This window comes from Oncorhynchus keta, chromosome 33 (assembly GCF_023373465.1).
Source record: "Oncorhynchus keta strain PuntledgeMale-10-30-2019 chromosome 33, Oket_V2, whole genome shotgun sequence".
NCBI lineage: Eukaryota > Metazoa > Chordata > Actinopteri > Salmoniformes > Salmonidae > Oncorhynchus > Oncorhynchus keta.
In genome coordinates this window covers 4,999,257-5,011,944 of record NC_068453.1, presented here as the reverse complement: position 1 = coordinate 5,011,944, position 12,688 = coordinate 4,999,257, and the positions used below count along the sequence as shown (strand labels likewise).

Below are 12,688 nucleotides of genomic sequence, written 5' to 3'. Positions count from 1 at the left end.
TGTAATTTCTTCAGTGTTGTCACATGAAAATATATACTCAAATATTGACAAAAATGTGAGGGGTTTACTCACTTTTGTGATATACTGTAAGTGTATGTAAACTTCCGACTTCAACTATGTGAGAATGCTGTTCATTGACTACAGCTCAGCATTCAACACCATAGTGCCCTCAAAGCTCATCACTAAGCTAAGGACCATGGGACTGAACACCTCTCTCTGCAAATGTATCCTGGACTTCCTGGTGGGCCGCACCCAGGTGGTAAGGGCCCCCTCGGGGGTGTGGGGCCCCTCGGGGGTGTGTACGTAGTCCCCTCCTGTAATCCCTGTTCACCCACGACTGCATTGCCAAACATGACTCCAACACCATCATTAAGTTTGCTGACGACACAGGGAGTGTCCTGTGGACTACAGGAAAATGCAGGTCGAACAGGCCCCCATTAACATCAACTGGGCTGTAGTGGAGCGGGTCGAGAGTTTCAAGTTCCTTGGTGTCCACATCACCAATGATCTATCATGGTCCAAAAACACCAAGACAAAGGGCACGACAAAACCTTTTCCCCCTCAGGAGACTGAAATGATTTGGCATGGATCCCCAGATCCTCAAAAAGTTCTACAGCTGCACCATCGAGAACATCCTGACCGGTTGCATCACCGCCTGGGTTGGCAACTGCTCGGCATCTGACCGTAAGGCGTTACAGAGGGTAGTGCAAACGGCCCAGTGCATCACCGGGGCCAAGCTTCTTGCCATCCAGGACCTATATAATAGGTGGTGTCAGAGGAAAGCCCATAAAATTGCCATAGTCATAGACTCTTTTCTCTGCTACCGCACGGGAAGCAGTACCGGAGTGCCAAGTCTTGGACCAAAAAGCTCCTTCAGAGCTTCTGTCCCCTAGCCATAAGACTTTGTTTTGTACACTGCTGCTTCTCGCTGTTTATTATCTATGAATAGTCACTCCACCCCTACCTACATATACAAATGACCTCAAACATATACCCCCGCACACTGACTCGGTACCGGTACGCCCTGTATATAGCCTTGTTATTGTTAGGTTTTTTTATTTTTTTTATTAACTTTAGTTTATTTGGTAAATATTTTCTTAACTCTTCTTGAACTGCACTGTTGGTTAAGGTCTTGTAAGTAAGCATTTCACGGTAAGGTCTACTTGTTGAGTTCGGGGCATGTGACAAATAAAGTTTGCTTTGATTTGACACTGCCAAAACAACCGCTATGCGGGTGTCGTCTGACACGGATCTGATAGAATCTAGCCCCTCATCTGCTTGACATTGACCCATACCAGAGCAATCTATATACGGCTGCCTCATCTAGCCCATACAAAACATGTGCTTACATACATTATTCAACAATATGAAACGTATGTATGAAGTTACGATTATTCTTACCTCTGAGTTTCTACTGATATTCCCAACAAACTTGAAGATGGTTGGCTGATTGTTGGATGACAGTCCTATGGTGCAGCCAACCAGATGACAGACGACCCCACTACAGTGCTGTGGTAGACCCAATCAGAAGAGTTAGAGTAGAAATGACTGTACTTGTAATGACAAGTGATTAGAGAAACACCCATGTTTCTATTGAGTTTATGTCTCTTTTAGAGGTCTATCTCACCTGATAAAACAGAGTGTTTTTTTCCTGTTTAGAGAATACCTCCTTCCTCTCACACTTTCCTCTGCTGTTATCCTTTGGCACAAAGACAGACATGCACATACAAATAAGTACACGTATAATGCCGGAAGACATATGCAACTAACCAAATACCATATCCCGCCACTGGTACTTCATGCTGATTGACTGAGGAAAGTGCTGCTTGACTATTTTCGATGCTGTCAGATGACCTGTGTCTGCTACAGACCGGGCACAAAACAAAAGTAAATGCTTAAAGTGAGTGAAACACGAAGGTACTATCTAAACTTGCCCAATAAGAAAAACCCATTTTCGCTGACAATGCCAAAAAGGTGTACCCTAATGAAAAGGACCCAGGCTGCACTCACTGTTTGAGGAAGAGACACATTCCACAGGTAACCAGAGTCCAACTCCACTGGAATCACAAATGTTACATTGACCGGTGCTGCCACATCTCCAAAATTCTCCACCTCAGAGATGGAGAGATATAACGTGTAGTTGAAATACTAACAGATAGAGACAGACATGTATACAGAACCAGTGGGCAGCAGTACAATGTACAGTAGTATTTATTCCTACCATGTATATGTGCTCCAGAAGCTTGTTGTCTGGGAAAGTTATGTATTGGGAGGAGTCTCCCCTGAAATATAATAAGTAAAGATCATTTATCCTGACTCAGTCACTATTGTCATATTGATACTTTGTCTGAGGAGGAAATTGTATGCACCCACCCTTTCACAACAATATTGATAGGAAGTTTGACATCGACAGAGGCACTTGCATAGTTATCCTGAAGGGTGCCCTGTCCTTCATTATCACTGTAGGACAGAAGAATGAATACATGTTTACCATGACACAAATTATGATCTACAAATTATGATTAGATAGATGAATGGTATAGAGTAAAATAGAAAATAATAGCTTCATTTCCCCCCCCCTCCCCATCACTGGTTAAGTTCTTTCCGTGGAAATGGTGACTCACCTAGTAACAAACACATTTAAAGCCAGTCTTTCTCTCAAACAGGTTGGCTCAAACACTGTGAATGACATCAACACTGTCACCTGGTGGAAGGGCAGAATCAGATCAAAATATTGTCTCTCTCAGTTTTACAAAAATTCAGAAGGCTTAATGATGTTTACCCGTGCCCCCTGTCTCAGGACGGAAGAGCTGAGAGGACACACTGTGTGTGTGATGTTTTCTAGTCCTGTGGTGTTGGACACACACCAAACAGCCACCTGGCCTGGTCCTGATGGCTATGACAGAATGAAATGTTACCTGTGACATGATCAAAGCCAAACAAAACGAGCTGATAAAAGCAAACAGTTTATCATATCTCTATCCCTCCATCCTTCCCACCCCTGCAGACAAATAAATCCATCCCATCCTTTCATTCTTACCAACCCTGCTCACAACTAAATTCATCCCATTTTTTCATCCCTCCATCGTTCCCACCCTTGCTCACAACTAAATCCATCCTTTCATCCCTCCATCCTTACCTCCCCTGCTCACAACTAAATCCATCCCATCCTTTCAATCAATATATACCCTCTCTATAAATTCATCCTTTCATCCCTCCATCCTTCCCACCCCTGCTCACAACTAAATCCATCCCATAATTTCATCCCTCCATTAAATCCATCCCATCCTTTCATCCCTCCATCCTTACCTCCCCTGCTCACAACTTAATCCATCCCATCCCTTCAATCAATATATATATCTCTATAGTTCATCCTTTCATCCCTCCATCCTTCCCACCCCTGCTCACAACTAAATCCATCCCATAATTTCATCCCTCCATTAAATCCATCCCATCATTTCATCCCCTCCATCCTTCCCACCCCTGCTCACAACTAAATCCATCCCATCATTTCATCCCTCCATCCTTCCCACCCCTGCTCACAACTAAATCCATCCCATCCCTCCATCCCCTTCATCCCTCCATCCATCCCATCCTTTCATCCCTAAATCCATCCCATCCTCTCATCCCTCCATCCTTCCATCCCCTGCTCACAACTAAATCCATCCCATCCTTTCATCCCTCCATCCTTTCCACCCCGCTCACAACTAAATCCATCCCATCCCTCCATCCCCTGCTCACAACTAAATCCATCCCATCCTTTCATCCCTCCATCCTTCCCACCCCGCTCACAACTAAATCATCCCATCCCTCCATCCCCTGCTCAAAATCCATCCCATCATTTCATCACTCCATCCTTCCCACCCCCGCTCACAACTAAATCCATCCCATCCCTCCATCCCCTGCTCACAACTAAATCCATCCCATCCTTTCATCCCTCCATCCTTCCCACTCCTGATGACAACAAAATCCATCCCATCCTTTCAGCCCTCCATCCTTCCCACCCCTGCTCACAACTACATCCATCCCATCCTTTCATCCCTCCATCCATTCCACCCCCGCTCACAACTAAATCCATCCCATCCCTTGATCCTTCCCACCTCTGCTCACAACTAAAACCATCCCATCCCTTCATACATTATATCTCTACCGTTCATCCTCTCATCCCTCCATCCTTCCCACCCCTGCACACAACTAAATCCATCCCATCTGTTCATCCCTTCTGCCTTCCCACCCCTGCTCACAACTAAATCCATCCCATCTTTTCATCCCTCCTTCCTTCCCACCCCTGCTCACAACTAAATCCATCCTTTCAACCCTCCATCCTTCCCACCCCTGCTCACAACTAAAACCATCGCATCACTTCACACAGTATATCTCTCTATCGTTCATCCTTTCATCCCTCCATCCTTCCCACCCCTGCTCACAACTAAATTCATCCCATCCTTTCATCCCTCCATCCTTCCCACAACTAAATCCATCCCATCCTTTCATCCCTCCATCCTTCCCACCCCTGCTCACAACTAAATCCATCCCATCCTTCCTTCCCACCCTCTCACAACTACATCCATCCCACCATCCCCTCCATCCTTCCCACCCCTGCTCACAACTAAATCCATCCCATCCTTTCATCCACCAACCCTCCATCCTTCCCATTCTTACCCCCTTCTCACAACTAAATCCATCCCATCCTTTCATCCCTCCATCCTTCCCACCCCTGCTCACAACTAACAACATCCCATCCTTTCATCCCTCCATCCTTCCCACCCCTGCTCAACCAAAACCATCTCCATCCCTTCATCCTCCATCCTTCCCACCCCTGCTCACAACTAACAACATCCCATCCTTTCATCCCTCCATCCTTCCCACCCCTGCTCACAACTAACAACATCCCATCCTTTCATCCCTCCATCCTTCCCACCCCTGCTCACAACTAACAACATCCCATCCTTTCATCCCTCCATCATTCCCACCCCTGCTCACAACTAAATCCATGGCATCCCTTCATACAGTATATCTCTCTATCGTTCATCCTTTCATCCCTCCATCCTTCCCACCCCTGCTCACAACTAAATCTCTCCATCACACCCCTTCATACATCACTCTAGCCCTTCATCCTAAACCTGCCTCCATCCCTCCCGACAGTGGTGGGTCTTACCCGTTTGGTAGGAACGAAGGGTATGGAGGAGGGGTGGACCAGTGTCAGCTCAGCCTCAGAGGAATCCTCTCCACTGTTAGCCACCTCTACCTCTACTTCTACTGGGAAACCTTCGCTACACACTACCTCTGGACTGGAGGAGAGAGCGGGAGAGAGAGACCGTTTAAGAAACAGTTCAATTAATACAATGACAAATTGGACAAATATTTGACATATTTCACCTGGTGACGTTGACTGATAAGTCAGAGACACACACATGGTCCTCGCCACAAACCTTCTCCAGCAAGATCTGGGAAAAAAACATCAAACTGCTGCAAACTGCTGCAAAAAACATTTTTCTAAAAATGCATTTTATTTCACCTTTATTTAACCAGGTAGGCTAGTTGAGAACAAGTTCTCATTTACAACTGCTACCTGGCCAAGATAAAGCAAAGCAGTGCGACACATACAACAACACAGAGGTACACATGGAATAAACAAACATACAGTCAATAATACAGTAGAAGAAGTCTATATACAGTGTGTGCAAATGAGGTAGGATAAGGGAGGTAAGGCCATGGTCATGGTGGCGAAGTAATTACAATATAGCAATTAAACACTGGAGTGATAGATGTGCAAAAGATTAATGTGCAAGTAAAGATACTGGGGTGCAAAGGAGCAAGATAAATAAATACAGTATGGGGATGAGGTAGGTACATAGCCCATCTGTAAACAGCCCATCTATGTACAGGTGCAGTGATCTGTGAGCTGCTCTGACAGCTGGTGCTTAAAGGTAGTGAGGGAGATATGAGTCTCCAGCTTCAGTGATTTTTGCAGTTCGTTCCTGTCATTGGCAGCAGAGAACTGGAAGGGAAGGCGGACAAAGGAGGAATTGGCTTTGGGGGTGACCAGTGAGATATACATGCTGGAGCGCGTGCTACGAGTGGGGTGCTGCTATGGTAACCTGTGAGCTGAGATAAGGCGGGGCTTTACCTAGCACATTCACAGATACACAACCAAATTACACACACACACACAGAGAGCGCTCACCATGTGTGCAAAAGAGGTTGGGTTGTCTGGGCTCAGGACTGACTTCAGTCCTCCTGTCCCTGGTACCTCCAGGCCCTCCACAGCCATTTGAACAGACAGAGGCACCTCATGGTAGTCTGATATACACTCCTGGAGGACAGACCCAGAGAACACACCAAAACACTCCTCAAATAAACACCCCAAAAACACACTAAGCATTTACCAAGTGCAGACAGACTGGGAAAAGTGAGGTGTAAATGTGTAAATACAAACCCATACAAGTTGTACAACCATTGTGTGGTGTCTCCACAATGGTCGTGTAAATTTGTTTTGTGCAGACAATCTCATAAAATAAATGTCTGTCTTATCTCACCCATTAAGTCAAATGCACTGAACATTTGCAGATACAATTGAGTTATTTAGCAGACGCGCTTATACAGAGAAATGAGGTTTAAGTGCCTTACTCTAGGGCTAAATGACAGATTTTTCACCTAGTCGACTCAGGGATTCCAGCCAGTGACTTTTCGGTTACTAGCCCAACGCTCCTTACCACTGTGCCAGCTGCTGCCTCTGCCCCCCTGTACAACCTGAGTGTGTATGGAGCCAACTACATACATGCAACATAATGTACACATATGCACCAAAAGGATGCACACAGGCACAAAACTCACATTAACATGCACTAATTTAAAATCAAATAAAAGGTTATTTGTCACATGCACCTTTATACAACGGGTGTAGCCTTTACCGTGAAATGCTTACTTTTACAGTTTGGGGAAGGCCCTTTCCTGATTCAGCATGACATTGCCCCCGTGCACAAAGCGAGGTCCATACAGAAATTGTTTGTCCAGATCGCTGTGGAAGAACTTGACTGGCCTGCATAGAGCCCTGACCTCAACCCCATCGAAATCCTTTGGGATGAATTGGAACGCCGACTGTGAGCCAATCCAAATCGCCCAACATCAGTGACCCACCCCACTAATGTTGTTGTGACTGAATGAAAGCAAGTTCCCGCAGTAATGTTCCAACATCTAGTGGAAAGCCTTCCCAGAAGAGTGGAGGCTGTTATAGCAGCAAAGGGGGAGGGACAAACTCTATATTAATGCCCATGATTTTGGAATGAGATGTTCGACGAGTGTCCACATACTGTTGGTTATGTAGTGTATGTGTGTAGGTTTTGTATGGAGAGTGTCAGTGTAGTGTGTGTATATAGTGGGTATGTATAGACTTGTGAGTGTTCATGGAGTCAGTGCAGATAGACGGAGTAACCATTACATTAACTACACAGAACAAAAAAAATAAACGCAACATGTAAAGAGTTGGACCCATGTTTCATGATCTGATAAAAAAAAATCCCAGAAATGTTCCATATGCAGAAAAATCTTATTTCTTAGTTTTTTTTATTTTACATCCCTGTTAGTGAGCATTTCTCCTTTGCCAAGATAACCGATCCACCTGACAGGTGTGGCATATCCAGAAGATGATTAAACAGCACGATCATTACACAGGTGCACCTTGTGCTGGGGACAATAAAAGGCCACTTTAAAATGTGCAGTTTTGTCACGCAACACAGTGCCACAGATAACTCAAGGTTTGAGGTAGCGTGCAATTGTCATACTGACTGCAGGAATGTCCACCAGAGCTGATGCCAGAGAATTTAATGTTAATTTACCATAAGCTGCCTTCAACGTTGTTTTAGAGAATTTGGCAGTACGTCCAAGTGGCCCCCCAACCGCAGACCACGTGAAACCACACCAGCCCAGGACCTCCTGGCTTCTTCACCTGAAGGATAGTTTGAGGGGGAGTGTCTGTAATACCGCCCTTTTCTGGTGAAAAACCCATTCTGATTGGCTGGCCCTGGCTCCCCAGTGGACCTCCCTCTGAGTATATCTTCCTCTGTAGCGCTTTGTGGTCTAGGGTTGTGTAAGATCCTGTTGCAAAGGTAGGTGTTCAGTCCCAAGATGCCCAGTTTAGTGATGAGCTTGGATGGGACTATGGTGTTGAGAACACTGAACTGTAGTCTATTTAACCTTTATTTAACTAGGCAAGTCAGTTAAGAACAAATTCTTATTTTCAATGACGGCCTAGGAACATTTAGTTAACTGCCTTGTTCACGGGCAGAACAACAGATTTTTACCTTGTCAGCTCGGGGGATTCAATCTTGCCACCTTTCGGTTACAAGTCCAACACTCTAACCAGTAGGCTACCTGCCGCCATCTATGAACAGCATTTTCACTCAGTTATTTCCCCTCTTGTCCATGTGTGAGAGGACAGTGTGAAGTGCAATTGAGATTGTTTCATCTGTGGATCTGTTGGGGCGGTATGCGAAACGGAGTGGGTCCAGGGTGTCTGGGATGATGGTATCAATGTTTGTCATGACCAGCCTTTCAAAGCACTTCATAATTAAAGATGTGAGTGCTACAGGCTGTTAGTCATTAAGGGAGGTTACCTTGGAGTTCTTGGGACCAGGGACAATGGTGGTCAGCTTGAAACATGTTGGGATTACAGATTTGGACAAGGAGAAATGTGAAATGTCTGTGAAGGCAGTTGCCAGCTGGTCTGCACATGCTTTGAGAATGCGCCCTGGTATTCCGTCTGTTCCGGTAGCCTTGCGAGCGTTGACTTATTAAAAAGGTTTTACTCACATCGGCCACAGAGAGCGAGATCACACAGTCACCCAGAACAACGGGGGCTTTCACGCAAGACTCAGTGTTGTATTCCCCAAAGCGAACGTAAAAGGCATTTAGCTCGTTTGGTAGCTCTACATCGTTGGGCATTCAAAAAATGTATTAACCTTTATTTAATTATCGTCTGCAAGCCCTGCAAAATACAACGAGAGTCGGAGCCAGTGTAATAGGATTCCACCTTCGTCCTATATTGTCCTTTTGCATGTTTAATGTCTTGTTAGAGGTCGTAGCGGGCTTTCTTGTCTGTGTCCATGTCCCATTTCTTGTAAGTGGTAACTCTAGCCTTTAGCCCAGCTCGGATATTTCATTGTAATCTATGGTTTTTGGTTTGGATACTTTCGTATAATCATAGTGGGGACAACGTCGTCTATGCACTCATTGATGAAGCCTGTGACTAAGGTGGTCAATTTCTACACACACATAGAAAGTGGTGTGAAGCTACCACTGACCGGGATACTGAGGGAGAAGTTGTGGCAGGCAGTGCCTGTAACTGTTTCAACCCAGCTGGAGGATGTTGATCTAGGGAAGAAGAGCAGACGGGCTGGCCTGGTCCTGGTATGATCCTCCAGTAGATCCACTGTCACAGACACTGATGCCTGGAGAGAAGCTAGGGCAGAGAAACATACCAGTTACAGCAGTGATATTCAAAGTCGGGTTCGCAGTGGGGTCTCCATATTTGAAAGAAAGTGGCTTTAATTGTATTTTTTTTTATTTACTTATTGGTATTCAATAAGGAACAATATACAACCTTATTGGAACGATTATTAGAAGAAAAAAAATAGTAAATGTATTTATTAATTTTTGATAAGAAAGATGAAAATCTGTAAAATAATTAATTTACAGATTTTAAAGTTGTCTCATTAGATTTGGAGTGGGGTGTGATTGTGAAAAAAAATGGAATCCCTGCTGAAAAAGTTTGAATACTACTGAGTTCCAAGATGGGTTATGTTACACAATGAAAATTAAAGTTAAAGAAAACAAAGAGATACCATAACATCTCCAAAGCATTATAAAAATGTGAAATAAATTTAACAGGTGTTGTCGAACAGCCTAAGAGCCAGTTTCCCGGGCCAGATTAATGGACAAACAAACCGAGATAATCTGTACCCTGTATGTTTCCCACGTGGGCCCCAGTGACAGTGACACACAGAATGGCTGTGGTTACGGGAGTGTTCAGGGCCATGGGGACAGCACAGTGGAAGTAGTTCTGGGAGATCATGGGAGGGTCCATGGTGACAGACACCAACACATGCATTACTGGCTGGGACCTGGGATGGACAAGAAGACACGACAGATCAAAGACTCTTCTTCTACTTCTTCTACTACTACTACTACTACTACTACTACTACTACTACTACTACTACTACTACTACTACTACTACTACTACTACTACTACTACTACTACTACTACTACTACTACTACTACTACTACTACTACTACTACATTTACTACTACTACTACTACTACTACTACATTTAAGTCATTTAGCAGACGCTCTTATCCAGAGCGACTTACAAATTGGTGCATTCACCTTATGACATCCAGTGGAACAGCCACTTTACAATAGTGCATCTAAATCTTTTAAGGGGGGTGAGAAGGATTACTTTATCCTATCCTAGGTATTCCTTAAAGAGGTGGGGTTTCAGGTGTCTCCGGAAGGTGGTGATTGACTCCGCTGTCCTGGCGTCGTGAGGGAGTTTGTTCCACCATTGGGGAGCCAGAGCAGCGAACAGTTTTGACTGGGCTGAGCGGGAACTGTACTTCCTCAGTGGTAGGGAGGCGAGCAGGCCAGAGGTGGATGAACGCAGTGCCATTGTTTGGGTGTAGGGCCTGATCAGAGCCTGGAGGTACTGAGGTGCCGTTCCCCTCACAGCTCCGTAGGCAAGCACCATGGTCTTGTAGCGGATGCGAGCTTCAACTGGAAGCCAGTGGAGAGAGCGGAGGAGCGGGGTGACGTGAGAGAACTTGGGAAGGTTGAACACCAGACGGGCTGCGGCGTTCTGGATGAGTTGTAGGGGTTTAATGGCACAGGCAGGGAGCCCAGCCAACAGCGAGTTGCAGTAATCCAGACGGGAGATGACAAGTGCCTGGATTAGGACCTGCGCCGCTTCCTGTGTGAGGCAGGGTCGTACTCTGCGGATGTTGTAGAGCATGAACCTACAGGAACGGGCCACCGCCTTGATGTTAGTTGAGAACGACAGGGTGTTGTCCAGGATCACGCCAAGGTTCTTAGCGCTCTGGGAGGAGGACACAATGGAGTTGTCAACCGTGATGGTGAGATCATGGAACGGGCAGTCCTTCCCCGGGAGGAAGAGCAGCTCCGTCTTGCCGAGGTACTACTACTACTACTACTACTACTACTACTACTACTACTACTACTACTACTACTACTACTACTACTACTACTACTACTACAGAACAAATGTCTACTCTTTCCATTGAATTATTATGTTCCCCTGCTCTAAACCATTTCAAATCAGGGGGTCCAAAACATTGAGAAACATTGGATCACCTTGTGTCTTTTAAACATGCTCCCTCCTCACGGTCTGCCCTTTCACCTAATCTCCCGCTGTTTATACTCTGTCAATAAAGCATGAAAAAAATACGGAAAGAGAGTGACTCTCCCATATGCCAAATTATAAAATGGGTTGTTTAGATCCTGGATGGTGATTGGTTTATATGCGGTGTCGTGTCTTTGGCATCATTAAACTGAAGATTAATCTTTATCAAATGACTCTCTGTAATTATTATTACGCGATTAAACTGATTAATCATGTAACTGTAATTAACTTGGAAGTCGGGGCACCAAGGAAAATATTCAGATTACAAAGTTATAATTTTCCTAATATAACTTTTCAGATATTTTCATATCTGATCAATAGTCTTCTGATTAATGAATTCTTCTTTACCTCACGTTAGTCTCATTCCAAACGTCGTAAATTGTTGGTTATCTGCACGTACCCAGTCTTCACGATGAGTCATCCATACATCAATTGTTTTAAATAATGTATTTACTAACTAAGTAATTCACAGAAATGCATAAACAAACAGTAGATTGTTACAAGGAAATGATAAGAGTTTCCCTAGTGGGATTAACCGGCATCGTGGCTTGTTAGACAAAAGGGGAGTGGGAGTCAGCTGAGAAGTCACTACAGAGTTGATAATTATAACAATTGAAATGCTAATACTTTGCACATGAACGCTCACTCATTCGGGAACGATATATATATTTACGCTCAGTGTGTCGTCGGGGTCTCTGTTGAAAAGTTTGTTTCTGTTAGAGAGTGTCCATCCTCTCTATCTCTCTGTTTTGGTTAGAATGGATGGTTCAGAGTGACATTCATTCATGTCGTTATAGAATGGATGTTTCGGCGGTTGTCGGTCTTCGCGTTCAATGATACCGAATTCCTAGCTGCAGACTAGTAATTAGTATCAAAGACATGTTCATATTCTGTCGGTATCGATAGTCTAAGAGTTTAACCACATGGTATGGTTAAAAGATTCAGCCATCTACTCAAACCTTGGCCCTCTCGTTATCGAGGTAAGCTGGTCTGCAACCTTTGTCCTCTCATAATTAAGGGAAACATGGTCTGGTGATAGAAAATCCAGGTGGGGTTTTATTCGGAATATCGAAAAGGGCTGTCTCATGACGCCCGGTCCTGTCTGTGCACATGGGGGCGTGCCAAGGACTAAGTGACATTTTTTAGGGAATTGGAGTTTCCTTCATTAAACAGTCCAAAATCACATTACACAATTTCAAACAGTTACATCCTCACTCATTCATTTTATACAAGAATTAGATGTAAGCCTCATATCTGAGGCTATTAAACAG

At 44.6% G+C, this 12,688-nt stretch overlaps 1 protein-coding gene across 6 annotated transcripts in view; it reads right to left on the bottom strand.

The window, feature by feature from the left end:
• The window catches only part of LOC118366083 (integrin alpha-X-like), a 68,488-nt gene that overhangs the window by 6,817 nt on the left and 48,983 nt on the right, over positions 1 to 12,688 (bottom strand). For 5 of the 6 annotated variants that reach the window (XR_004821873.2, XR_004821874.2, XM_035748433.2 and 2 more), the window contains 12 exons: positions 9,946 to 10,121; positions 9,303 to 9,460; positions 6,188 to 6,316; positions 5,380 to 5,447; positions 5,159 to 5,291; positions 2,783 to 2,896; positions 2,625 to 2,704; positions 2,374 to 2,460; positions 2,222 to 2,282; positions 2,011 to 2,112; positions 1,628 to 1,699; positions 1,402 to 1,509 (listed from right to left, as the gene is read on the bottom strand). Coding sequence is in view for 4 of the 6 variants with exons in the window: in XM_035748433.2 (XP_035604326.1) it covers positions 1,402 to 1,509; positions 1,628 to 1,699; positions 2,011 to 2,112; positions 2,222 to 2,282; positions 2,374 to 2,460; positions 2,625 to 2,704; positions 2,783 to 2,896; positions 5,159 to 5,291; positions 5,380 to 5,447; positions 6,188 to 6,316; positions 9,303 to 9,460; positions 9,946 to 10,121 (1,288 nt within the window). In the remaining 2 variants the exon portion in view is untranslated. The remainder of the gene's footprint in view (positions 1 to 1,401; positions 1,510 to 1,627; positions 1,700 to 2,010; positions 2,113 to 2,221; positions 2,283 to 2,373; positions 2,461 to 2,624; positions 2,705 to 2,782; positions 2,897 to 5,158; positions 5,292 to 5,379; positions 5,448 to 6,187; positions 6,317 to 9,302; positions 9,461 to 9,945; positions 10,122 to 12,688) is intronic. The other variant, XM_035748435.2, reaches the window with a different exon arrangement.